The sequence below is a fragment of the Sciurus vulgaris genome (assembly GCF_902686455.1).
Source record: "Sciurus vulgaris genome assembly, chromosome: 11".
In the NCBI taxonomy this organism is placed as follows: Eukaryota; Metazoa; Chordata; class Mammalia; order Rodentia; family Sciuridae; genus Sciurus; species Sciurus vulgaris.
In genome coordinates, this window is record NC_136472.1 from 12179586 (window position 1) to 12205485 (window position 25900).

Below are 25900 nucleotides of genomic sequence, written 5' to 3' on the forward strand. Positions count from 1 at the left end.
CCAAGGTCACACAGCCAGGGAAGGACAGAACTGGGATTAGAATTCAGGCAAAATGAGACAGGGTGACACATTCAGACATCCCGCGGGTGGGTCCACGCTGACCATGTGCCGGGCAAGGGGGTGCCGAGAAGGGTGATGACAGCCCGCTGGCCTCTGCCGCAAGGCTGTCAGGACAGTTCCCAGGGACGTTCGTGACACAAAGCTGACGTGTCTGAGGGCTCCGCGGACGAGGCCAGCCATCCACAGGAAGGCCTCCTAGGGGATCCGGTGTGGGCAGAGATGGGGTGGAAATGGCAGGTGGAAGAGAGAGCGTGGCGCGGCAGGCGGCTCGGGCCGTGCCTGGGCATGGCGGCTGGCCTGGCCCCCTGAGAGGGCGTCGTCGGGGAAACTGAGGCACAGAGGGGCTCATGTACCCAAAGGCTCCCAGTCTAGAAGTGGCTGAATGCTCCTGACCCCAGGCCTGTGTTCCCAGCCGCTCACAGAGCTGGCCCTCGGTCATGGTGGCTGAAAGAGAGAAGGGGATACCGAGGCTGGGGCGGCGGGGCGGGGTCTGTCCAAGGCCACCTGGCCAGCAGGATGGACAGGCTCTCTCCACTGTGTCAACCTGGGAGGAGAGCGGACCGCAGCCCTGTGCGGAGGTGAGGCCCCAGGCCTCGGGCAGCGAGGGGCAGCTTCCCACCTCCCTGGAGGTGTCTGCCCTTCTCTGGCCCAGCGCCCAGGCAGGAGGGCCCCGAGCCTTCCGCTGCCCCTGAGCCCAGGAGTTAATAATTACGGGTTAAGGAGATAGAGGCCCAGCTGGGAGGCAACACCCTCCAGGGCTGCTGCTCCTGAAGATAGCAAAGGTTAGTTGTGGGCTGGCCTGGGGCAGGGAGACGCCTCCAGCCACCCACCCTCCTCGCCGAGTCCACAGAGACCCTGCACCAAGCCCCTCTGGTATGGATGCCTCTGACAAGCCCCCTGGGTGCCCTGCCAGAGGGACATGCCCGGTGTTCCTGGCCATGAGCTCGGGGACTGTCCGCTATGCCCCATCAGGCCGGGGTCCTGTACTTGGGAAGAGCCTGGGAGAGGAGCTGTGGGGCACAGACAGGTGAGTAGGGACCTGGGACATGGAGATCCTGCCACTGCAGGAACATAGGGCAGTGGGGAGCTGGGCTCGGGCAGGGTGCTGGCCTGGACCTATGAGCAGTTTCAGGAGCTGCCTGGAAAGTCACCACTAGCCAGTAGCCCTGATTGCCTTGTTCAACTCGATGGCTGCACAGAAGTGGAAATGGAAGCTCAGAGAAGGCAAGGCACTCATTCTGGGTCACACAGTGAGCAGAGGGCACACCTAAGTCCAGAATCGGGGGCTGGGTCACCCATGCTTCTCATCTGTCCTCAGCCAAGGCTCTGTGGTTAAGGCTGCCAAGCTGGGGTCGGCAATGGCAGGGGCGATACAGGAAGGAAGTTGAGGAGGACAGTGGCTTGTGGGCAGAGGAAGCACCTTTATTTCTCCCTGTCTACCTGCTGGGCCAGCTACCTAGTGGGCACTCAGTAACCCTCTGGACTGCAGGCGGTTGCAGTGTCCAGTGAGCCCTCGGTTTGGAGGCTGTCTTTTTGGAAATCTGATGTAAGCAGACCGGCCCTCACCACCCCTGGCTGTGTGACGTCAGGCAGGCACCTTAACTTCTCTGAACCCACCCCTTTTTAGTGGAAGAGCAGGGTTCACTGTGCTTCTGAGAAGAGCCAGTGAAGCCTGGGAATCCAGAGGAGCCTGGATGCGTAGCGGACAGGATATTTTGGTTGGTAATTTGAGGTCAGCATTCCCACACTTGTCTTCTGAAGCCTCTCTCAAGGGCCTCCCTGGTCAAACAGCCCTCCAAGGCTGAGGCCTCTCCCCTGGGGCTGTAACCTCTTCACTCCTTATCTCCCACCAGTCTGGGCTACCCTCATTTATCTCCTGCCCAGGCTTCAAAGACTTGGCGGGCTAGGGCTCCTTCTATGTCTTCTGCTCCTTCTTCCTCTAAAGAGTGAACAAAAATTTCAAGGTCATCCTGGGTAATAGTTTAGCCAGACCCTGTCTTAAAATTAAAAAGGGTTGAAAATGTAGCTCACTGCAGATCACTTGCTTAGCATGTGCAAGGGTCCTGGGTTCCAGGTCCAGCAGTGAAAAAATAAAATAAAAAAATGGAAAAAAGGAAGAAAAAAAAGTGAACAGAACAAGGAGAAGACAGGAGTTGCTCAAGGCTTAGCTGGTGAAGGAGTCAAGTCAACAAACATGTTGACATCGGTGCTGGACAGGTGGGTAGAGGAACACAGGTCGGAGGAGCTGATCCCTGCCCTCTGGAAGCCATAATCCTGAAAAAAATTATCCTGTACAGTGAAGGACATGGGAGACTGGGGTCAACGGTTCTGGAAAGTTGGAAGGGATGCCATGGAGGGCTGTCCAGGTTGTTCACTGTATAAGGTGTTGGCCAAGGGAGTGGGCAAGGCAGGAAATCCAGCCTGACCTCCACTCACCAAGTCCTGTACCTTGCTGTGAGTCTTGCCCACCTGGGAAAGGAGCACCCTTTTCTATTTTGAACAGAGACACCTTTGTTTGGCAAAGTCGTGCCCCAGGCAAGTGGCAACCCTGGGAGCGGAGGTCTTTGAGAATATGTCTCCCACTCCCCTATACCCCGCCCCCATACCAGAATCCCATCAGCAGGGCAAGGTGGGATGCACCTGTAGTCTCAGTAACTCAGGAGGCTGAGGAGGGAGGATCCCATACTGGAACCCCAAGAGGGCTGGTCCCCCAGTTGTCATATGGCCATATGAAGGCTCAGAAGGGGTGCTCAGAAGGGGTGGCTGAATGAGTGAATGAATGAAATGTGTCCCCCACATGAAGATCTGTCAAACTCAAGCATGGGCTGGGCTGCAGTGGTAGCTCAGTGGTAAAGAACTCAGCCTGGGCCCCAGGAAGTGTGGGCCTGGAAGAGTAAGTAGCTCCCATAGTTCTGGTGGCATTTGGAAGGGGAAGGTACCTCTCTCCAACCCCGAGTCCTTCTCCAGACCCAGATGGCAGAAGCTCCAGTCACTGGCAAGAGAGAAGAGTTTGCCCTCACTGGCTCCAGTCCCGGACTGAACTTCTGGCAATGGTCAAGGACGGAGGGACTGAGGGGCAGGCAGGTAGGCTAGTGGTCAGGGACTCAGGGGAACGTTGTCGGAGGATGTGGGACTGGCAGGGTGCATGGTGTTCTCCAGAGGGTAGAGGGTGGGAAAGGGGGCAAAGGCAGGGATGGGCAGTGTGTGTTCAGTGGCTGGAGAGTGGCAGAGCCCTGTTGGGGGAGGCTGGATGGGGGGCTTGGGCCAATGACAGATACCCCCCCTGGGGGTAAAGCTGCGAGGAGTAGGGCTGAGGCAGAATGTCACTAAGGGACAGACGCTAAGCAGAGAGCTCAGGGAGGAAGCACGTGGTTGAGGGCCGGGTGGGCAGGTAACAGGGTGTCTGCTGGTCTTGAGGGGCAATCCGCGGGAGCATCTGCGACCTGCGACCCCAGAGCCCTGTAGGTCCTTGCGCTGTGCTGGGGCGGAGGGTGCCGCAGAGACAATAGCGGGCGGAGGCCGGGCGCAGCTCTGGCTGCCTGAGTACGGGCACCGGTTCTTTCCCGGACTCCCGCACTCTCCGCCCGAGCGCCGCCGTCCCGAGCGCGGCCCGGCCGGGCCGGAGCGCGTGCGAGCTCCGCGCGTCCCGCGGGCGGAGGAGCGTGGCCGGAGGGGCGTGGCCGGGCACGTGTCCTAGGGCCGCCCTCTGCCACGTGACCCGCCCAGGGCAGGGGCGGGGCGGGCGCCGGAGCCGCGGTCCCAGGCGGCGCAGACCGACAGACTGGCTGCGGGCCGGACTGACAGGCGGCGGGACAGCCTGCCGGCCCGGGGCGGAGTTGGCGGCGGGCGGGGACGCAGCGCGGGGCGCGGGGAGGACGCGGCGGCGGCGCGGGGAACCGACGCCCGGGCGCCTCGGGCCGGGATGTGGAGCGGGTAGGTCCGCGCGCGGGCGGCCCGGCGCTGGGTCTCGGCCGCGGTTGCCTGCTGGAGGGGGAGAATAGGGGTTCCCCCGGTCTGCACCCCCAGCCCTGCCCGAGGCGGAGGTCCGGCGAGCCGGTGGGGAGATGGAAAGAGCCCCCGGGAGCGTTTGGGGTCTCGGGTGGGGAGTGTGAAGGGCGACCCCCCAGCTCCTGCAGGCGCCAGGAGGGCAAGTGGCGGTGGCCGGGGGAGACGGGCTGATGATCTGTGCATGCCAAAGTAATCTGGGGCGCAGCACTTACGGGAGGGATGCCCCTCCGCTTGCTCTTGGAAAGCAGCTCGCCTGGGAAAGGGGAGCTGGGTCTCTCCAAGGTCGCCTGCAAGTTGATGGCAGAACCTCTTGCTCGGACTCACTCAGAGATGTAGAGTGGATGGGACCTTCCTGCAGCATGAAGGGGCCGGCGCAGGCTCTGGGTCCCGGGTTAGTGGCCCCAGGACCCTTGTCTGTTCAGAGCATTGGTTCTCAGGGTTGGTTCCTATTCCTGGCCAGTCTGATGGAGGGACTCCTGCCCTGGGTGCGCAGAAAGGTTGAGGTCTTTTAATGGAGTTGGGGAGCACATCTTCTTCCCCATGACTGGAAAGACTAGGTCCTGGGCCAGATAAGTGGTCTCAGGACCCAGCTCCTTCCCTGCCACCCCTGGGGAGTAGGGAAGCCCCTGGGGAAATGGGTTAGTGGGATCCATTTTCCTCCCTGGTACTCAATAGAACTTGAGCAGAGATGCTTGGAGAATAATGGGGTTTCATCCCCAAGGGGTTTTGAGAAGGGGGTGAGTTGTGCTGAGGTTTGAGGGACAAGAGCAGGCAGAGTTGAAACAGAGTCTTCCTTGGCATGATGCCCTGGGGAAAGGAGGCTGGGCTTAGGGAGAAAGTGGCTGAGGGGCTTTGTGGTGTCTGGAGAGGTTAGAACAATCCTACCTGGGGATAAATGGGTTTAATCCTAGGGATCGATGTGTCTGAGGAGCAGCCTCCTCTGGAGGAATCTTGTGACCCTTTGTGTTGGGTGGACTGAGGTGAAACAGCCACAGAATTAGTGTGTGACCCTAAGGGTATGGCCTCCTTTCTCTGGGCCTCTACATGAAATATGTAGGTTGTGGGGTGGCAGTGATTCCATCCCGAGAGTGTCCTCCTTTGGAGGCATCCAGGCCAGGGCCCGACAAGGCCCAGCAGATGGATGCTGTCTTTAGGGACAGAGTCAAAGAGTTTCAGGGTCTTAGACAAGGTCTTGTCTGCCATATTCCCAGGACCCTTGTAGACGAATCAGGCTGCCAAACTGACCCCTGCATGTGCACAATAACTGTACAGCCCTCTGGGTCCTTTGGGGCTTAGCTGGATACAGAGTGCACAGTAGGGGTTTTATTAATGCAAATGGGAAGCTTGGGGGCAGAATGAGGAGCTGAGCACATAACAGAGTTTGGGGGTTACCTTGAGCACTGCATTTTTATGGACCCCTTGTGGATACGAAGGCAGAGATTTAGGGACCAGGGGTCAAAGTGCCAGCACTCCTAGGGCCTGCTGTCCTAGAAGCTTACCCAGATCCCAGCAGCAGAGAGGGACTTGAACAAGCACTAGGTGACTTGTGACCCCAGAAGCTCATGAAAACTGGGGAAGAGTATCCTGGACTGGTGATCCTGGACTAGGAGGTGGGAGGCCTGCTGAGCCACCAGAGCTTCTGGAACTTAGCTTCCACATCTGTACCACGAACTGGGGTAGCTCTCCTGGCCTGGTCCCATTCCCCGTCCCCTGTGGCCCTGGACTTAGGGCTGCTGTCCTGGAGTGGGCAGCAGTAGCTGGACTCTGCAAGAGCAGGGGAGGGGGAATCCTCTTCCTTGGACTCCCAAGCATGGGCCTTGAACTCTGAACCCAGTGGCAGCTCCAGTCTGACTTTGGGAAGCCGCTTCTCTCCCATCTGCCACAGTTTCACATGTCCATGGCCTTGGGTACCAAGCCTGCTTCAGGGTGATGGGGTGAGGTTGGCACCTAAGGTGCTTCTACACCTGACACAGTGCTGGGCACTTGGGACTTGATCTGCAGAGACCAGAACTGGGTTCTGGGTTAGTTCTTTGCCATTGAGTGGCCACATGACATTGGTGCAGCCCCTTGGTCTCAGTTTCTCCACTTGACTGATGGGGCTAATCATACTCATCTCTAGTGAGAGCTAACCCTTGCCGCCTCCTGGAAGCCCTCCATGATCTGCCTAGTCTCCTCAGCAGGTGTGGATATCTTTCCTGCTGATCCTTTATCAGCACATTTGCATGCAGGGTTCAAAACCTCATTGGAGTCCTATTTGTCCTTGACTCTCCTGCATCTGCCCCAGATTTGTGCTTGTTAGACTTTGGGAAGGAAGTGAAGTTGGGGGTGGGGGTACAAAATGAAATGGGAGAAGGGGGCTTAGTGATGTTCCCTGGAATCTGTCCTGTCCTACAGACTGGAAGGATCAGGGCCCTTGGAGTGCGTGGCACATGATAGGTGCTCACTAGGCCCATGTTAGATGGCTGAGGTCTTGGGGTGTCAATTCTTGGACTGGATTACAGGGATCCCCCTCAGACAGTCCCCTGCCCTATACCAGCAGAGAGGGAGACCCCCACCCGCCCAGGCTGGGCACTGGTTCCCAGTGGAGAGACCGGGCCGATTTCCCCTCCAGGCCAGGCCGTGCTGGCAGGCCTGCGGCAGTGGCCGGCGAGGCTCGGCCTGGCTACCTGCTCCTCTTCCTGCCAGGACCCACGGCTGCAGGCAGCTCCCACGGGGCACCTGTTTGCCCCTGGTGGGGGGTGGCCTGCCCACCCTGGCTCCCTCCTGTCCCTTTGCGCCTCCTTGCCTGGAGCTCTTGGATCCCAGCCCAGCTGCAGGCTCTACTGGCAGGAAGACGAGGCGCCTCCTGCCCTGGGTCCCGCTCTGCCCCGTGCCCTCCGTCACCCCCGGCCCCCTTGGCTGGTGCCTCCCGGCAGCTGTCCTGCCTTTTCCCTTCAGCCACCCACAGCATAGTGCCACTTCCCAGATGCCTCCGCCCTCCCTCTCGTTCCCTGAAAGACCCTGTCCTGGTTCCCCATTTCCGCTGTGGGTACCACTCTTGGCCTCATCCACCTTTCCTTGTTCCCTGATTACCTAGTCAACCAGTTACCGGGCTGCGCTTTCCTTCTGTGACCCCCTTGTCCTCCCAGGACTCCCCTCGGAGTCCTTGGTCTATCTGTGCCCCCCCCCCCCCCCCCGCTGCACTGCCCCTGCCTGGCTGGTGCAGCAGCCGAGGGCTTCACCCTCCACCAGCCCCACCCCCCTTGGGTACAATCTCAAACTTCCTCAAACCCCATCCGCATCCTGCCTCACTTCTCTGGAACCATTATTCATGCCCTCCTCCTCCCGGTGGCAGGTCATGTGACACACTCTGCCTACAACTCCAGATCAGTTCCTATCCTGCTGCTGCTTTGCTGTGTGTTCCGGCCAGGTCACCAACCCTCTCTGAACCTCAGGTGCCTGGCCGTTAGAAGCAGGACAGGGAGTTCACCCCCTGCAGCACCATCTTGAGTCTCCACCCCGAGACACCCGTGGACACTCAGTGCAGTGGACTGCTGAGAACATGATCAAAAGCTTGGACACCCTGTGTGCTTACGGGTCTGGTCTGAAGATCTGGCCCTGTCTGAGCTGTGCTGGGCTTGGCTTGTAGGCTGGCGGTAGAGTTGACAGACAAGACCTTTTCTGGGAATGTCCCTGGATACACGTTGTGGCTCTCAGCCTCAGTCCCCTCAGCCTAGCGCAGTATCCTGAGTCAGTCCCTGCTGGTCCTGGGCAGGGTTTCTGTGGCTTCCCTGGAGCTCATGCCTGGTGTCCCAGGGCAGGGGAGGCATGCTGCCGCTTCCCCCAGTTTCAGGGCTGTCCTCAATGTCCCCTTCCCTGCTTATTTTGCGAACCCATTTTGCCCATTAGCCCAGAAGGTCACTGGCTCCAGGAGGTGGCTGCAGAGGACACCCTGGGCACAGTCGAGGGGCAGGCTGGTCTTGCAAGGGCTGGGAAGGTGAAACCCTCAGAGGAACCACACCGGGTCCCACTCATCCTCCAGCCAGGCTCTCCTGGCCAGGTCAGGGTGACGGAGTGGCTGGGGCCCAAAGAGTCCTGGAGCCGCCCTGGGCCTCTCAAGGCAGGCCTGTGGGCCGAGGGTTTCAGTGGCACTTTCCCCCTGGTTGTGTGCTTCCTGGGGAAGTGACCAGTGGGGCCTTTCCTGTCTGAGCTGCAGGGTCTCCAGGCTGGGGACCTGACTTCAGAATTGGAGATGCTGGCTGTCCCCCCACCTCTCTTAGGAGCTTCCACCCCTAAGCAGACCCTTCCTGGTGGTTTCGGCAGCTTCTCCCAGATGTAGGATGCCCAGGGGAACAGCTTCAGTGGTGGGCCACACCTCCTGTGCCTGAGTCCGCACCCTCCGCTGTTCACACCCAGGTTTTGGAGCCTCTGCTCTCGGGAGGCTGCTGTGTGTGGAGGATCGGGGACTCTGGCTCTGCTGGACCTGGGGACCTGGATCCCTCCTTCCTCTGACTTTCCTGAGTCACAGGAGCTGGCCTGGCAGCCCGGAAAGTAGGAGGGGAGGAGGGTCTGCAGATGGAGTTCCTTCCAGCACCGCCGGGCCTTCTTCCTCCCTTGCTCCTGCCACTCTGGCCAGGCAAGGGGGAGGAAGTGCCTGTGGGGTGGCCCTCCTGTTCCTGCGCTTCCTGACTTTAGGATTTGATCCCCGGGTTTTCCACCAGGGAGAAGAGAAGGTGTCATGGAGACCTTGTCTCAGGCCTCTGGGCCACTGTGTTTCTGGCTGCAAAATAGGGTTCATCCCCGTGACAGGGAGCTGAAGGGAGAGGCTGCTGGGAGAACCGGTCTAGCCTCAGCTCCAGCCCATGCCCTAAACACTCTCCCTGTGACCAGAGGCTATGCTGGTGGACAAAGCTCCATCCCTGTGGGGAAGAACTGGTAGTCTTGTTCTGGATAGGGGTGATGCTGGCTGGTCCTTGCCTTGGGAAGGCGCCAACGCTGGGCGTTTGAGACCTGGGCTCCTGTCCTGTGCCCTCTGCTGTCTGTGGGCCACCGCTGGCCCTTGGACTGCAGTTCTTGCTCATTCTGTTAGAGTGGGCACCCCCAGTGGGATCTGCTGCTTCCACGTGGCCTAAATGACTGTGGCTGCCCTCTGCCACCAGAGGAAACGGGACTGGGCCCAGGGCTCCCGGAGCACCTTCCCATGGCTGTGGGCCTGGGTTTCAGCCGAGGCACCCAGAGCCTGGGCAGGTGTTGCGTCTCCGCCGCATTGGCTGTGGGCTGAACGCTGTTTACTTGGTACCCTGTCAGGTGACTTCTTATTGACTCCTATAGTGCCTCCTTCGGGGTTAACCCCCACCCCTGGGGGAGCTGGATCAGAGAATTTCAGAACATTTCCAAGGGCTCCCGTGTGTGTACCCCAGGGCAGAGCCTGGCTGTCCTCTGGCCATAGCTCCCCGCTCCCCACCCTGCCCGGGCTGTGCCTCCTGGAAAGGTGGTTTCTGAGCAGTCTGCGAAGGCAGTTGGGGTAGGAAGTGGGTCAGGTTTCCCTGAGCAGCCAGCGAGGAGCATCCTGAGTCTGCCTGGGCCCAGCAGCCCTCGATCCTGAGACAGGCACGATTCCTGCTCAAGCTCCTCACCCCGCCAGCTGTGCCACCTGGTCAGGAAGCTTTGGACCTGTGCTGCCAGTTAGACCATCCGTGACCCGCCATGTGACCCCAGTCGAGACCCTTCCCTCCTTCCCTCTCTGAGCATCTGTCTCCTTATCTGTAGAATGGCCCATTCTACAAGCACTGTGGAGATTCCTGGCCTTACTCATCAAGTCCAAGTCCCTGCAGGCCAGGGCCAGCTCCCAGGCAGAGGGCCGTCTAGCCTGGGCAGCAGGACAGGGCCACGTGAAGGACTGGGAACTGATTCGTTCTGGGTCTCTGGGTGCTCAGTGCCTTTGTGTTACCAAGAGGGAAACTAAGGTTCAGAAACCTATTTGGTGGCCCTCCTGGATCCCGAGGATGAGGGAAGACGGACAGGCCCCAGACGGCCTCTCAGCCTTCCATCTCAGCCATCCAGGTTCCTGTCTCCTTGGCCTGGGCCTCCTCTCATGTGGGCCTCACTTCCCCACTGTTATCAGTGGAGGCCCAGCCCCCCACCCTCCCCAGCCCAGCCACTGCTGCTGAGAAGCTGCTGGCTCAGGAGCCCCAGCTTTTGCTGAGTGAGCGAATCCAGAGGTGCTGTCTTGGCACAAACCCCTGCCGGCCGGCCAAGCCCTCCCCTCCCTTCCCACTGCGGGATCCCCTTCCACAGGGGGAGCGTGGCTGGGGGAGGATCCAGGGCAGGGGCCCCACAGCCCTTTGGGGTCTTCGGGGAGGGGAGGAGAGGGGTCTTGAGGCCCAGAGAAGGAGGTGTTTTTCTGAGGACAACGCTGCAGGCCAGGGGAGAGTTGGAACTGCCCCCCACAAAGTCCAGGGGGGCAGGAAGTGGGGTCTGTGCGGCCTGGGCTATTTGCAGAGTCTTCCTGCTACCCTGGCCTCGTGCTTCCTCTCTGATACCCCAAAAGGGTAGAGTTTGCATGAACTCTCCTGTTAACTACATCACTAAATTTGTATCAACGAAGGTGGCGGTTCACGAAGTGCCTCCTGAGTGCCAAGGTTTTTGTACACACTCTTCCCATCCTTGGGGTTGACAGTCATTTGGCTCAACCCCGCTGTATGATGTGGAGACGGACGCTCGGCCTGGGCACATCCACAGTCATCTGCTCAGCAGACGCAAACTGAGCATGGTCATGTGCTGAGCATCTGCTGCCGGCCCAGGCCCTGGGCTGGGGTTGAAAAAGGTGCAAGAACCCCGTCCTTTATGCCTCTGTGACGACCTTGTTATAACCTGTGGCCCCGTTTTCCAGAAGGAAAGGGGGAGGCTCACGTGGCAGGCGTGTTGCCCTGGGCTTGTCCCGAGGTGCAGGTCTTGGGAGTCTGCCCTGTGTCCATTGATGCCTTTGTTTGCCTTGCAGCCCACCCCAGCCAGACGAGGACCTCCCTCCACCCCTCGCAGCTGTCCCTGTCCCCTGGAAGAACGTGGGCCCCTGCAAGGGCCACAGGGAGTCCCCAGGATCCCTGGTGGAGGCCTCTGCAGGGGAGGAGGCCCAAGGGGAGGAGGACCCCGCAGCCGCCCCGCTGGACGTGTCCCGCCTGCGCAGCTCCTCCATGGAGATCCGAGAAAGGGCTCAGAATTCCTGAAGAGGAGCTGCACAAAGCCCAGAAGGTGGGGACCTGGGCTTGGCTCGCTTGGTGGAGCCGCCTCAGAGAGGAGGAGCCGGCCTGGGAAAGCCCAGGGACACGTGACTGACAGGAAGCAGGACCTTGCACTGAGGGCCACCTGCAAGCCAGGCCCTGGCGGCAAGTCACCTCGGAACTACAGGGGACACGACATCCTGTGTCTTGTTTTTTTTTTTTTTATTTTGTGGTGCTGGGAACTGAACCCAGGGCCTCGGGGTTTTGTGGGTCTAGCTACACTCCAGCTCCCGGGCTTTAAATGACTCCCTCTCACGGGACCTTGGCTTACCTGCAAACCTGCTCCCAGCTCTGGGCGGGCGCGAGAGGTGGGGTTTCAGCCACCTGCTGTGGGCTGGTGGAGGCGTGGCAAGGTGTGGGGCACAGAGGACGTCAGCTGGCAGCCCAGAGCCCCACTCGAGATGGCCAGGTCCACCCAGGGCTGATAGTCCCTGTCTGTCCCCAGGAGCTGAAGCTGAAGGACGAGGAATGTGAGCGTTTGTGCCGGGTGCGGGAACAGCTGGAGCAGGAGCTGGAGGAACTGACCGCCAGCCTGTTCCAGGTAGGCCAGTGGGCGGGGGTCGGCCGAGCAGCGCTCGCCAGGTGACCGGCAGCTCCTGGCCACTCACGCAGAGGCTGCCCTCTTCCAGGAAGCCCACAAGATGGTTCGGGAAGCCAACATGAAGCAGGCAGCATCAGAAAAACAGTTGAAGGAGGCCCGGGGCAAGGTGAGGCCAGTTCCTTCTGCTCAGGCCTGCGGGGCCTCCTGCTGTGGGGCCCCCACACCCCAGCATTGGCCTGGGCTCTCCCTCTAGGCCAGTGCCGCCCAGGGAGCGAGGAGTGTCTGAGATCCCATAGCCCAGTGCCCGGGACTCCACTAGTGTTTTTTCCATACCACGGAGACTTTTCTGGAGGCTTCCAGGGACTGAAAGAACCCTGTGCTCATCGTGATTCCCTCTCCCTCCTCCCACCCTCCCCAACAAAGCAGAAACCTGGGTCTAGCTACAGAGTGGGCAAGTGGCTTCCTCTCTTGGAGCCTCTTGGATCATCAGGAAAATGAAAAGTCAGGGCTGTTCCTGACTTCCGGGGACCCCAGGACACTCAGTGGGTCACCAGGGAAGCACCCCGACTCTTGTTGCCAACGAAGTCTTCTTTGCAGTGTGACCTTAGCAGGCTGCATCACCTCTCTGAGCCTCAGTTTTCCTATGTGTAAAATGGGTGTCTTGGTCCCACCTCTAAAGCCTCTTCCCAGGGGTGGGTAGGTTGGACGCTAGTTGCTGTTGGGCACAGGTTGTCCTGGGCGGGGCTGTCAGGTGGTGGGAGCAGGACGGTGACAGCCTGGATGGGGTCGACGGCCATCGGGGCTGATGGGCAGTGGGAGCAGGGCGGTGACGGCCTAGATGGGGTTGACGGCCATCATCTGGGCAGATCGACATGCTGCAGGCAGAGGTGACAGCCTTGAAGACACTGGTCATCACGTCCACACCAGCCTCTCCCAACCGCGAGCTCCACCCGCAGCTGCTGAGTCCCAGTAAGGCCGGGCCCAGAAAGGGGCACTCGCGCCATAAGAGCACCAGCAGCACCCTCTGCCCCGTCGCGTGCCCCGCCGCAGGGCACACCCTCACCCCAGACAAGGAGGGCAAAGAGGTGAGGCGGCAGGCGGGCGGCGTGCAGGGGGCGGGGTGCCCGTGACGACCAGCCCGAGCCCTTGCTTATGGCCTGGCGTCTGGGAGGGGTCTAGCCTCTGGCCTCCGAGTGGACAGTCTGGGGTCTGATAGCCACCTCGCCGGCTCCAAGCAGGAGGCGGGTGGTTTCCGTGCCTGCCGCAGCTTCGTGGGGTCTGCCCTTGTCCTGTGTGGAAGCGTACTCCTTGGCTACAGGTCCTGAGGCGGACGAAGCCTCGGTTAGCACTTTAATTTCCTTGTGTGGTCAGTGGGGTGCCACGCTGAGGTCTCGAGCCAGCTCAGGCTGCATCCGGTGGACACCGAGACAGGTCTAGTGGGATTCAGCTTCCCGGGCGTCTCATGTCCACCCACCCCGGCTCAGTCCTGTCCTCCCTCTGTCTCTAGAGCTTACAGGGAGGAGGAGCAAGTAGACCTCTTGGCCCACTGCTGAGCTCTGAGCTTCCAGTCGGACACTGATATCTCCTCATTCCTCCTGTCTGTCTCTGTCGCCTGTCTGTCTGTCTGTCCCCCACTGGCCCAGCCCGGGCTCCCCCCGCTCCTCTCCCTGCTCCTCTGCGTGATCCCCAGCAAGGCCATCCACCTCACCTACGAGCCAGCCTGGCAGCTCCCGCCCCGGGAGCCGCCCGCGGCCCCCACCTCTGCCACCTCTCTCTCCTTTTCCCAGCAGGTAATGGCTCCCACGCAGGCCGCCCCTACCCCCTCCTGCTACGCTCACCGCATGCAGCCCAGGGCAGGCTAGAATCGCCCTAAGTGGGCAGCAGAGGCCTGTGTGTACGTGCCTGTGTGTGTCCTGTGCCCTAGGGACCGGTGGTTCCCGCCAGTTTGCCTGAGGAGGCAGGGAGGGCCATCAGGATGAGGCCCTGGACCCACGTCTGTGGTCTTGTAACTTAACACACACCTGGACGCAAAATTTTGAGCTGTAAATTGGGTGCAAAGGGCAGAGAGTTCCCCTGGCTGCGGCTCCCCTGTGCAGCTGCTGGGGACAGGTCGGTGGCCTACTGGGCCCGCCCCACACCGCTCTGGCTTTCCTCTCCCTCAGCTCTGCCTCCACTGTGATGCCGGCTCCGCCCTCACCCGCTCGCTCTCCCCACTAGGTGGACACAACCCTGTTTGCAGAGTTCCAGGCCTGGAGGGCATCGCCCACCCTGGACAAGGCCTGCCCCTTCCTGGAAAGAGTGTACCGCGAGGACGTGGGCCCCTGCCTGGACTTCACAATGCAGGAGGTGAGGCAGGGGGAGGGCGGCCGACAGGGAGCCCCTCCGCCGCTCCCCGGCCCTCACCGCCCTCACCGGCTGCCCTGTCTGCTGCAGCTCTCAGTGCTGGTCCGGGCCGCGGTGGAGGACAACACGCTCACCATTGAGCCAGTGGCCTCGCAGGCCCTGCCCGCAGGGAAGGCAGCCGAGGATGACTGTGGCAGTGCCAAGTAAGTCGGGCACCCCTAGCGCCCTCTGCGCACTTGGGAAGCCCTCCCACCCCCGCCACGGGCCTGGAGCCGTACGGGGGATGGTCAGGAAAGGCTGGGCAGGGGCTGTGGCACCCCGGCCTGGCCAGGGTCCCCAGGTGCCTGGGAATGTGGTGACCGGATAAGAGGGGCACAGTTACCCCGGGCAGGGCCAGGAGGCACGTCTGACAGAGATTTCAGGGTCTAGTCCCAGACCCCCCAGGCTCTTCCTGGCTGCCCAGCTGCATGCTCCCTGCCCCTCCCCAGCCCCCCCACAGCAGGTTTTGGGCCCCAATCAACACAAGCGATGGTCAGTGACTGGCTCTGCCTCCTGCCAGTAAATAACTCAACGGCCCTGGACCTTGTCCTCGCCACTGCTCACCGGCATTGAGCAGGGGTAGTGGCAGAACAGGGTGGCCGCAGCGATCCAAAAGCACAGTCTGGCCTTGACAGCCCAAGACCTGGTCCAGGAGGGATGGCGCCATGATGGAAGCCTCGTCCCGGAGAAGGGCATGTTGGTGCCAGGCTTTGAAGGATGCATAGGAGTTGGCCGCGTAGAGACGCGCCTTTCCGGGAGAGGACACAGAGCGCGTGAGGGCAGGAGGCGCAGGGTGTTGATGGAGCTCCTCAGGGTCGGGGCAGAGCGCGGGGTAGGTGGGGCTGAGGCCGTAGAGGTGTTATGGGCCTCTGGGCCTCTGCAAGTAGAGACAGCAACCCCCAGGCTGGCTTTCCGAAAGTCACAGCAGAGGGACGCTGTGGTTCGTTCTCTGTCATGTGCAGTAGGAGGCCTGTGAGTCCTGCTGAGCCCAGGTGGTGTTCGTCCCCCTTGGACTTGGAATTCTCCCATTTCCTGGGAAGCCAAGGGGAAAGGCAATGGTTAGGTGCGGGTTTTTGGAGGAGCGCCTGGCCATTGCGTGGAGGAGGAAGGAGGCGGCGAGACAGAGGAGCCCAGGGCATCGGGGCGAAAGGCAGGCCCTCACCTGGGGTCATGAGGGCCTCCCAAGAGGAGGGGAGGCAAGAGCCTGGTAGGCGGTGCCAAGTTAGTTCTGGAAGCCGGAGGTGGCTGTCCACAGGCCTGCTGAGACCCCGCACATGTGCGGCTGAAGTGCTGAATGAGGTCACCCCAGCCTGGCTCAGGAGAGGAGGGGGCTCAGGGTGGGCTGGAATGGCAGCTGGTCAGCAGGCCAACGAGAACCGCGGGGGCTGGCGGGGCAGGGCAGGTGCCTCCCTTGCCGCTTCCTGGCTGCTGCGGCCTCCCTGCATACGCCGGGTGGACAGGTTCCATGCAGGCCTCCTGACCGCCTCTACTGTCCCCCCAGCACGTGTGCCCTGAGTGGGCTGGCTCGCATCTGCCGCCACCGCATCCGGCTCGGAGACTCGGAGAGTCACTACTACATCTCCCCATCCTCCCGGGCCAGGGTGAGTGGTCCTTCACGGTATGGCCCTTGGCCCCTTGGGCTGGGAGTGTGCCTAGACTGCACCTCAGCCTCCAGAGCCGGGAACAGGCTGAGAGGTGCAGAGACAGACTCGGCCACAGCCAGGCCGGGTGCGCTGACATGCTGTTGCCCCATGACAGCTCACCTTCAACACAGTGGTGCACATTCCCGTCTCACTCTCCTCCTGGGCCAGGAGTCTGGACGCGGCTTGGCAGGGTCATGCTGGCACGTGTTCCTTTCTGAGTCCAGGGTTCTCTTCCAAGCTCATGTGGCTGTTGGCAGAATCAGTTCCTAGTTGTGGGCCGGGGACACTCCGGGCCTCTAGAGGCCGCCTACAGTCTCCACCGGCCTTCTCGCAGCTGCGCAGCTTACTTCTTCTGAGTCTTCAGGAGAATCTCTAGTCGGCCTAGACCTGGTCTGATGTGAGAAATGGAATCACGGGAGTGGCATCCACACCTCTGCTCTGGGCTTGGTAACCTAATCAAGAGAGGGACACTGGGCTTCAGGTTGAGGCTCTGTGCTTAGGCCCCCCAGACTCTGGCCTCAGGCCTCTGAAGAGGTTCAGAGGTGTGTCCGGCACACAGGCTACGCTCAGCCATGGGTGCTACGGGTCTCCAGGAATCCCATCTGCCACCCTTAGTCCCCCAGGTTGGGTCGGGGACCTCACCCAGAGCGGGGGAGGCTGGGGATTCCCACTCCTCTGCCCTGCCCTGACTGGTAAGAGGATCGAGAGCCATGAGAGGAGTTGCAAAGTTGATGGGGTGAGTTCCGCCTCCACCTCTGACCTGCCAGAGGCCCCTCTTGGGAGAGCAGGACCAGAGTGGACAGAGGGGCCCCCCGGCTGGACAGAGGACTGTGCAGGGAGGGTCTGCCCTCGGTTCCTGCGCGTGGTGTTGCACGCACACATGAGCTCTTCCGGTGGAGAGTGAGTCCCTGTTGCCTGGAGAGGAGCGTGCCCCTTTGCAGAGGAGAGGGGTGTGCCCAGGGCCCCATGGCCGAGACCTGGGGCCTCCCAACCCCGCCTCGTGTCTGCAGCTCCCGCCCACAGATTGGTGCCCAGAGTCTTGTTCAGTGGCCACAGGTCCCTTTGCGCCTTCAGATCCCAGCCAGAGCTCCACAGAGGGCCCACGACGCCATTCCTGTGCCGGACAAGATCACATCTAGTGCTTTGTCTCTTTTTCTGGCCAACATCCTGCTGTGTTGGGCAGAGCTGAGGACGGGAGGCGGGCTGAGGAGGGTCTGGCATCTTAGGCTGTGGTCCCCACCAGAGCTCAAGACCCGTGGGACTGACAAGAAGGAACCGTACTGGGGGCAGCGCCAGCATTCTGCCCAGGAGCTCACCTGTGCACACCCGCCTGGAGCTGCTCCCACCTGGCCCTCATGCTCGCCTGGCTGACCCTCCTGGGCCGTCTTGCACCCCTGCTGTTGCCAGGCCCCCAGCTCCCGGCCCACTTTGGTCTGCGGCAAGTTCTGCGTATTTGAGGGCCTTGCAGGAACAGCTCCTGCAGCTTCCACTCCCAGCCCGGGGTGCCCCACACGTGCGACATCCCTCGCCCACTGAGGGTCCTGGTGTTCCCTCAGGGCTGCTGTGGGCCCAGCTGCCAGGCCATCTCCCGCCCTGTCCCCTGGGCTCCCTGGAGGCAAGATGGGGATTTGATGCAACTCCTAGGAAAATGATGGTCACACGGTAGGTCAGGGAAGGGAGCCAGGCCAGGCCAGGGCCTCAGACAGGCCCATCTTCAGCTGGGCCCACGGGGACTCTAGAGCACAGAGCTGGTTCCACCCTAGTCACGTGCCCTCCATGCTGGTCATTCATTGGGTCTGCTGGGGTATGGGATGCAGAAAGGGACATCTATGAGCCACCAGTGGCCTATATTCTCAGCAACTGGGAGAGGGACACCCCCCCAGCCCGGGCATGGCTCTGAAAGGGGACCAGCAGTTCTCTCTTCACTGTAAGAGTCCTTGTGACAGACCCTGAGCCACCAAAGGGTCGCCGGAGCTTCGCATGGAGAGGGCCTCAGGGCAGATGGGACCTCCAGACACTGGCAGGGTACTTCAGTCAGCTTTGTCATCACTGTGACCCAAAAATGTAACAAGAGAGAAGAGAAACAGTTTATTTGGGTCACGGTTTCAGAGGTCTCGACCCATAGATGGCTGACTCCATAACTCTGGGCCTGAGGCGAAGCAAAACGTGAGGGTGAGGAGAGCGGCTCCAGACATGGCAGTCAGGGAGCAGAGAGCTCTGCCCACCAGGGACAAAACATCAACCCCAAAGGCACACCCTCAGCGACCTCCACCCGACCTGCCTACAGTTACCCCCAGTTAGTCCACATCCCTGGATCAGTCCACTGACGAGCTCTTGCAACCTAATCATCCCGCCTCTGAACGTTACTGCTTTGTCTCGCACATGAGCTTTTGGGGGACACCTCATATCTGAACCACAGCACAGGGCACAGGTGGCCCAGGTGAGAGACTGATGCCTCGCCGTTCTTGGTATAACAGTGCACCCTGGCTTAGGCCTGGCTGACCCAGACTCCAGCCTCCTGGCCGCAGACCCCCCTTGGGTGAGTGCAGACGCTGGTGCAGGCAGTCTGGCTGCATTGCTCAGCTCAGCCACTTATTAGCTCAGGGGCCTGCCATTATTGTCAAGTGGCTTTGTTCTGGGGACTCTGGTTTCTCCCCATGTAAGATGGAGATGATTTGTGCGCATCTGCCTCATTTGCGACACCTACTTGATGGACAGGCAGCCAGCGGTGGCTGTTGTTACTAGAACAGTACTAGTAATCTTGCTACCATTAATTAAAACTTCAGAGCCCTCGCCCTGTTCCAGTCCAGGAGTGCTACCTGGCTCTGCCAGGGACCTAGAACTTTTGGGGGAACCCCGAGTGTTGGGGTTTGGCAGGTCACACCCTCCCTATTTCTGCCTGCAGATCACTGCCGTTTGCAACTTCTTCACCTACATACGCTACATCCAGCAAGGCCTGGTGCGGCAGGATGGTGAGCACCCCCTGGTGGCCAATGCGGGGATGGCATGCAAGGGAGGGGCAGGGCAGGGCAGCACAGGACAGGCTAGTGCCTTTTGGGTCCACCTGCCCTAGGGCAGAGGGATGACTCTGGGGCTTCTCTCCCAGGAGGCAATAAAAGGAGAAGGTGTGGGTCTACAGGGCTTATGACCCTCCTGGGTGCAGAATTCCACAGAGGAATGAGCTGGGGGAGCTTCCGGGCCGTAGGTCTCGCTTGCCCAGAAACCTTCTCAACCCCCAGGGCCTGCAGGGACAGCCTTCCTGTTACTGGCCTGGCGTTCAGGGCCCTGCGGGTCCCGGGGCCTCGGTCATCACTGTTGAGTGGGGGCACCACGTACAAGCCTGACTGGTCAGACGGGGTGCCACGTCCACTGCCTGCAAGGCGACCCTGAGCTGTTCCTCTCTCTGCCTGCAGCAGAGCCTATGTTCTGGGAGATCATGAGGCTGCGGAAGGAGATGGCCCTGGCCAAGCTCGGCTTCTTCCCCCAGGAGGCCTAGGGCACAGCTGGCTCAGGAGGGCTCCGAGCTAGCGCACACCTGCCTCAAGACCAGCCCTGGAGCTAGCCCTGGAGCTAGCCCTGAGCCGACGCTGACAAGACGGCCAGACCGCCAGGCCATAGATACGGCACCAAACGCCCATCCTGGGACAGACCAACCTGGACTTCATGAGAGGACCCTTGCGTCCTTCCCAGTGGATTCTGCAACCACCAGAATTCCAAGAATGCGCCAAAGACCAAGGAGCCATGCTCAGGGGTTTAGCCCTTTGAAGGGACCCCTAGGCAGTCTGTACCCCACCATGGTCCTGGGGCTACTGCGTGCAGGTGCCTTGTTGCTGCCATATCTTCAGAAAGGACTATCCTGGGGATACCCAGGCTCCAGGTATCCGCCACCTCGATTCTCAGGCCCTGGGCCACCAGCACCCCCTTGTGGCCATCATTCACCAGTTCCAGGTGGCTCTGCAGCTGACTGCGCCCATGGCCCTTCCCATTTTGAGGGCCCGTGGGCGGCAGCTCTTTTCCCCTCCAGCCTGTACGTGATTGAGAACTAAGCGTTCTTAAGATGAGTCAGGGCCCTCCTTCCTCCCCTTCATAAAGGCCTCCCTGTCACCTTCTCTCCCATCGTGACCTGGCTACAGGAGGCCCTGCTCCCCAAACTACTGGAGGTCTAGGTCACTTTTCTCCAGAATTGAGACACAGAGAGGCCTAAGAACACCCCTGCCTGTTTCCAGCCCCTCGGACAACAGGGACCCCCATATGTGGGGTCCAGTGTAGCAGGCAGGACCTGGCCCTCCCAGCGCCCATCACAGCCCACGGAGACCAAGGTCAGGGGATCCAACCTGGACGGGTCCCTCACCACGCCCTGATTTCCTCCTTGAATGGAATGTAACTCGATCTCTATTTAATAAAGGAGGGCTTTGTTGGTAGGGCCAGGCAGTCGCGGCCTTCACTGCTGCACCCTGGGGCTCCGGCCAGGGCTTGGGCATCTGAAGGAATGAAACCAAATCCTTCCCTTGCCCGCCCTCGTGCTTGGGATTAAACCCAAATCCTGAAGCCACCTCCCTCCACCACCGCCACCACTTCCTTGCTTTGGGGAAGACCTCCCTTCGTGTTCCTCGGAGTTTCCGGGTGTTGGAGATGCCCTGTCTCCCACTCCCCACGAGGAGCAGCCCGCTGCTGGTGGTCTCTCTGTGGCACTTTGGACAGTTCTCTCTGGTGGTCCTAGGCCTCAGAGATGGCCCGCTCTGGTCTTCTAGAGGCGGGGAGGGGCTCGGCAGGACGGTAACATGACGGATTGGCCGTGTCTGCTCACGGCACAGGTGGAACTAGAGAAGCTCTGGACGTTCCAGCCTGGCTGGTAGGTGGGTTCTGAGCAACAGGCAGCAGTTGCAGGTGGAAGAAGGTGGGGGTGGCCAGAGCCTCTGAGGACCCAGAGTGGGACCGAGGTCAGGCTTGTGGCTGACCTTCCTTCTTTGGTAGGAGTTCACACTTTCCTGGCAGCAGGACACAGCTGCTTCTGGGGTGGGTCAGTGTCTGATGGGGCAGACGGTGCCTCCCTGGGACTTTGCTATTGGCCTGGCACCCAGGGCCAACTCAGCTGGTAGGTCAGGTCTGCTGTGGGCTGGCCAGGGCTCTGTCAGGGTCCTCCATCTTCTCGCCCACCCTGACCAGTAGTCTTTTCCCAGCACTCTCCTGCATCTTCTGCACCCCATTTCTCCCCCATCCCCTTCGTGCTGCATCGTGATATGAATCCTTCACTACCTCCCCAGCCCCCGTGGTGTCACTGACCAGTTCTCCTGTCACAAATACCCACTCACTCCACCAATATCAGGGACACCTCTGTGCTGGGTGCTGGTAACAATAATACAAAAAGCACCTGTAGTGTACCCACGGTGTTGGATGGGGAAAAGGCAAGGGTGGGCATCAGGGAAGCAAGGGCATGTGCTGCCACGTTACGTGGGGTGGCCTCAGTGTCTTCCACACGTCGGCCTCTTTCTGTCCAGCTCTGTGACGACCCTGAGTGATCCGGGGCAAAGGAGGATGAAGGGCCTGAGCCTGGAGCTGCTCACTCCTGCCCCCAGTTTCTGTGCCCCTGGCACAGCCAGGGGACCAAGGAGACACCTGGACATTCCCGAGGCCCAGCAGGGGATCCTGCACCCCTGACTCCTCTGCCCGCCCCTGCAGCACCACTGGCTCCTGGGAGGCCCCAGGTGGGGCTATTGTGAACCAATAACTGAGATAGCTGGGGGACAAGCACTTGCTGGCCTTGGTGTCTGCTAGTATCAACTGGTACCTGAGCACCAATCATGTGCTAGGCAGGGTTCTAAGCCCTATAAATAAAGGCAGCTCGCAGCAACCTCGAGAAGTACTGTTTCCCCATTATAGACAAATAGACTGCAGCCCCGTGAGGCCGCGCAGGGATGGTGGTGGCCCCAGGACAGGAACAAGGAGCAAGCTCAGCCTGCCGAATTCACCAGCCCGACGGTGCCGTTCACCGAACACTGCAGTGTGCCTGGGTTCGCCCCTAATTTAGGGGCATGAAGCTCAGGAGTAGAACGCTTGTCTAGCACACACCAGTGCCTGGTTCGGTCCCCAGTACCTAAAGAAAAAGAAAAGCTCGCTCTGCCTCTGGGGGGAGGCTCAGTCCTCTGGCCCACCACACTTCATAGTCTGCCAAGCCTGTCCTGCCAGAGCTGGGGGCTGGGCAAGTCGCTGCTCCCTGGGCTTCGATTTTCTCATCTCTCAGGTGGGAAGGTGTGTTCAATGGCCACAGCAGCACTCCCCCCACCCCTGCCTTTTCCCCATATTTTAAAAAAGGTAGTTAAGGGAAAAAAAAAAACTACTTAACGAAATTTACCATCTTAACGTTTAAAGCGTACAGTCCAGTAGTGTTGGGTACATTCACGTTGTTGTGAAACAGATCTACAACATCTTGTGAGATGGAAACGCTGTACCCAGTAAAAACTCTGATTCCCACCCCACCCCGGCCGCCCCTGGCCACACCACTCCACTTCGGCCTCTATGAGTCTGACCACTCTGGGAATCTTCTGTAAGGGGAGCCACACGGTGTTTGTCTTTTGGGGGCTGGTTTATTTCACTTAGCACAGCATCCTCAATGTTCATCCGTATTGTGGCCTGTGACAGAATTGCCCTCCTTTTTTAAAAAAATTTAATTTTATTTTTAATTAGGGAAATATTTTTTATGAATGGTGGAAACACAGTATATTTTCTTCAATAGATTTCTTTCTTTTATTTATTTATTTATTTTTTTTTTGTGGTGCTGGGGATTGAACCCAGGGCCTTGTGCTTATAAGGCAAGCACTCTACCAACTGAGCTATATTCCCAGTCCTAGATTTCTTTTTTTTTTTTTAAATCCAGAATCTATTTTTCAAACTGTTACACATATTTTGAAGTGATAAATATTTTTTAAAAATGTTTTTCATACATGTATATATACAAGGTATAGAAGAAATGCTATTCCGTGGGCCCCGGGTTCTCCATTAAACTTGCCCTCTCAGGCTACTGCTCGCCTACGCAGCTTTCCCGAGCTTCGCTGGCCCTTTACACGCATCATTTGGCTCCAGGACAGTAGCTGGTGGCTCCGTAGAAAGCAATAATTTCAGTGCGTTCAGTAAGAGGCCCATAGCAGCTCGCAGCAGGAAGGAGTCCAGCAGGAGCTGGAGCTACATTCGGGGGGGCTTGAGGAGCTCCCCTCCAACCTCAAGCCCTGCCTCCAAAAAATTACTCCAACTAGCCAGTTCTGTCAACCCATACCCCTGCCCCCACAGACCCTGGCAGTGGCCCAGTGGCAGCTCAGGAATGTCAAGTGATGCCTCTCCTTTTCTGAGAGGCCCGACTTGGGCATTTGGTGACAATGGAGTCCCAAGTTCCCACAGTCCCCTGACTTCCTGAAAGTTCAACCAAGTTGATTAGAGATGCTGAAAGTCAGAGAGGTAAAAGCAACCTATAGAAGCCCTGAGAGCTGCAGAGAAGTAATGTGGAAGATTGTTCGTCTGGGCGGTGGAAAGAAGACACCCACAGTTCAGGCTTAATGGGAACACCCAATTGCTGTGGCGGGAGAGGCAGACCACCTGTCACACATGCTGGATTGAAAAGGCCAGAAAGGGTGGCATGGCCCGAGCCCCATCCTTGCTCTGTCTCCCTGGGGAGGACCTGTCTAGGCCTTCCCCAGCTCTCCTAGGATGCCTGGGGCAGGTGGAGGTTCTAACCCACCTCAACTCACTACCACCCCCTACACCCCTAGGCTGAGACCAGGCCAAGACCCCGGTGTAGGAGCACCTGGATAATCCCGGGGTTGACCACATCTGACCGCCGAGGGTTGCTGAAGATGGGGCAAGGGCCACGCCCTGTGGACAGCCAGATTTAGGTGCAGCAGGTACATTTCCTCCAAGAGTCTGCCTTCTTCATACATTTGCTCAGTGTGAACATGGGGCCGGAGTACCTGCAGTCCCCTCTGGCCAGGGCTGCCACACTCCTCCACCCCCACACACGTGTGCAGGGTCAGGGTTCCAGGATTTAGTGGGAGCCTCAGTCCATGGTAATATCATGGCCTCTCTGGTTTTCCTGGCTACCAGAGGCAGGAGCTCTTAGAACCAGGGAGAACCCAGAGCCCTCCCTCCCTCCATGACCTCCCTTCTTCAAGCCCTGGTCTGCCTCGGGTACTGGTAGATTCAGTCTTTCATATCCATGGGTTCTGCATCCGTGGATTCAACAAGCCACAGTCTGGAATATTCCAGGTGTGTGTGGGGGGGCAAATTCCAGGAAATTCCACAGAAAATTCCAAAAAGCAAAACTTTAATATGCCACACACCTCATACTACAGTGAATCCATGTAAATGAAATGACCAGTAGGCCTCCCCTGCCTCCTGCCTGTTCACAGGTCCTGTCTCTGCAGCACTCGCCTGAACACTGTTCTCCTCTTGTCCCCTTCATATATTATGTAGTTAGGCCCAGGATGTTACAGCTGGACTGCACACGCACAGACTTTTTCTCTTGTTATTATTCCCTGAACAATACAGTACATCAAGTATTTACAGAGCATTGACGTATTCGGTATTGTAAGTCATCTGTAGGTGATTTAAAGTATCCAGAAGGGCCGTGAAGCTTCAATGCAGATGCGATGCCATTTTATTGAAAGGACTGGAACACCCGCTGATTTGGGTATCCACAGGGGATCCTGGAGCCAGTCCCCCACAGATACAGAGGAATGACTGAATTAGATACACGGATTTCCTACAGGCTGTTAGACCAAGAGGAAATAGCATATGAGAGAAATGTACTTGGGCTCTCAAAACGTGTTTCCCCAACTAACATGTGGTATCACCTGGGCCCTTGCTAGAAATGCACTTCCATGCCCTGCAACCAGACCTCCTGAATCATTCCAGATGGGACCCCACAATCTCTATACACCCACCCACCCTGGTACTGGGAATTAAACCCAGGGTGCTCTACCACTAAGCTACATCCCCAGTCTTTTAACATTTATTTACTTATTTATTTATTTATTTATGACATGGTCTGATAAATTACTCAGGCTGATGTCCAATTTGGGATCATCCTGCCTCAGTCTCCCAAGTGACTGAGATTACAGGCAGGAGCCACCAAGGCGGATTCCACAGTATTTTAACCAGCCCTCCAGATCGTTCTGATGGGCACTCAGGTTTGACCACCATTGCTCTGGACCATATTGGTATGAACCCTTAACCTTTCTCATATTGGTATGAACCCTTAACCTTTAGGACCAAGTATGTACCTCCAAGAAACAGCAATTTGGGGATCTACCTACATTCTCAAAAGGAGTTTAATTTAAGTAAAATAATGGGACGGTGTGGGGGGAAGAGTGGGATGTGGTGACGTCCAAGCCATCCAGCCTAGCACTAGATGTTCTTTCGCCCCCTGAATGGCAGCACTCCAGAGTGCCCTCTGTTCCTCTTCTGCCCCGGCGGCCACTCCTGGGCATCCCCAGCCCTGCAGCCAAGCGGACAGGCCACCGGGCCCACCCGACAGGTCACAGAAGCAGTGGGGGCGGCTCCGCTGCGCAGACTTCGGGGACCCATTGTTTGAAGGCTATTTACAATCGCCCCGAGGTAGAGTGCCCACCTCTGGGAGTTCGGGATTCGAGGGTCCGGGACGCGCGGCTGGAAGCCCCGAGCCATCATGTCCACCCAGCCCAGCTACGCGCAGACCTGCGCTCCTCTCGGGCCCCGAGGGCGCGTCCGGGCTCTGCGGACAGACGCCGGTGAGTGTCGTGTCCCCATCCCCCTCCGCGGCCGAGCCGGGAGTCGGAGGAGCTGGGGGCGGGACGGCGCCCCGGGGGCAGGGCGGGCGTGGTGGCCGCGGCCCTCCGGGTGGGGGAGCCCGCCGCGACACCGCCCTCCCGGGCCAGCCAATGGGGGCCGAGGCGCCGGGCCGGGATTGGAGCGGGCGCGGGGCGGCCGGCGCGGGGGCCGGGGCGAGGGGCGGGCGAGGCGAGCGCTGTCAGCGCGGTTAT

General features: G+C 59.4%; 1 protein-coding gene across 1 annotated transcript; it reads left to right on the plus strand.

Annotated features, from left to right (window-relative positions):
- Positions 1-890: 890 nt before the first annotated feature.
- On the plus strand, positions 891-20314 carry RAB3IL1 (RAB3A interacting protein like 1). Its single transcript, XM_079103393.1, is given in 12 exon segments — positions 891-1087; positions 11048-11248; positions 11250-11298; positions 11773-11868; positions 11957-12034; positions 12735-12953; positions 13512-13658; positions 14086-14214; positions 14302-14414; positions 15752-15851; positions 18799-18865; positions 19307-20314. Coding segments are annotated over 12 exon segments (1434 nt in total). The 5' UTR covers positions 891-935; the 3' UTR covers positions 19390-20314.
- Positions 20315-25900: the final 5586 nt, after the last annotated feature.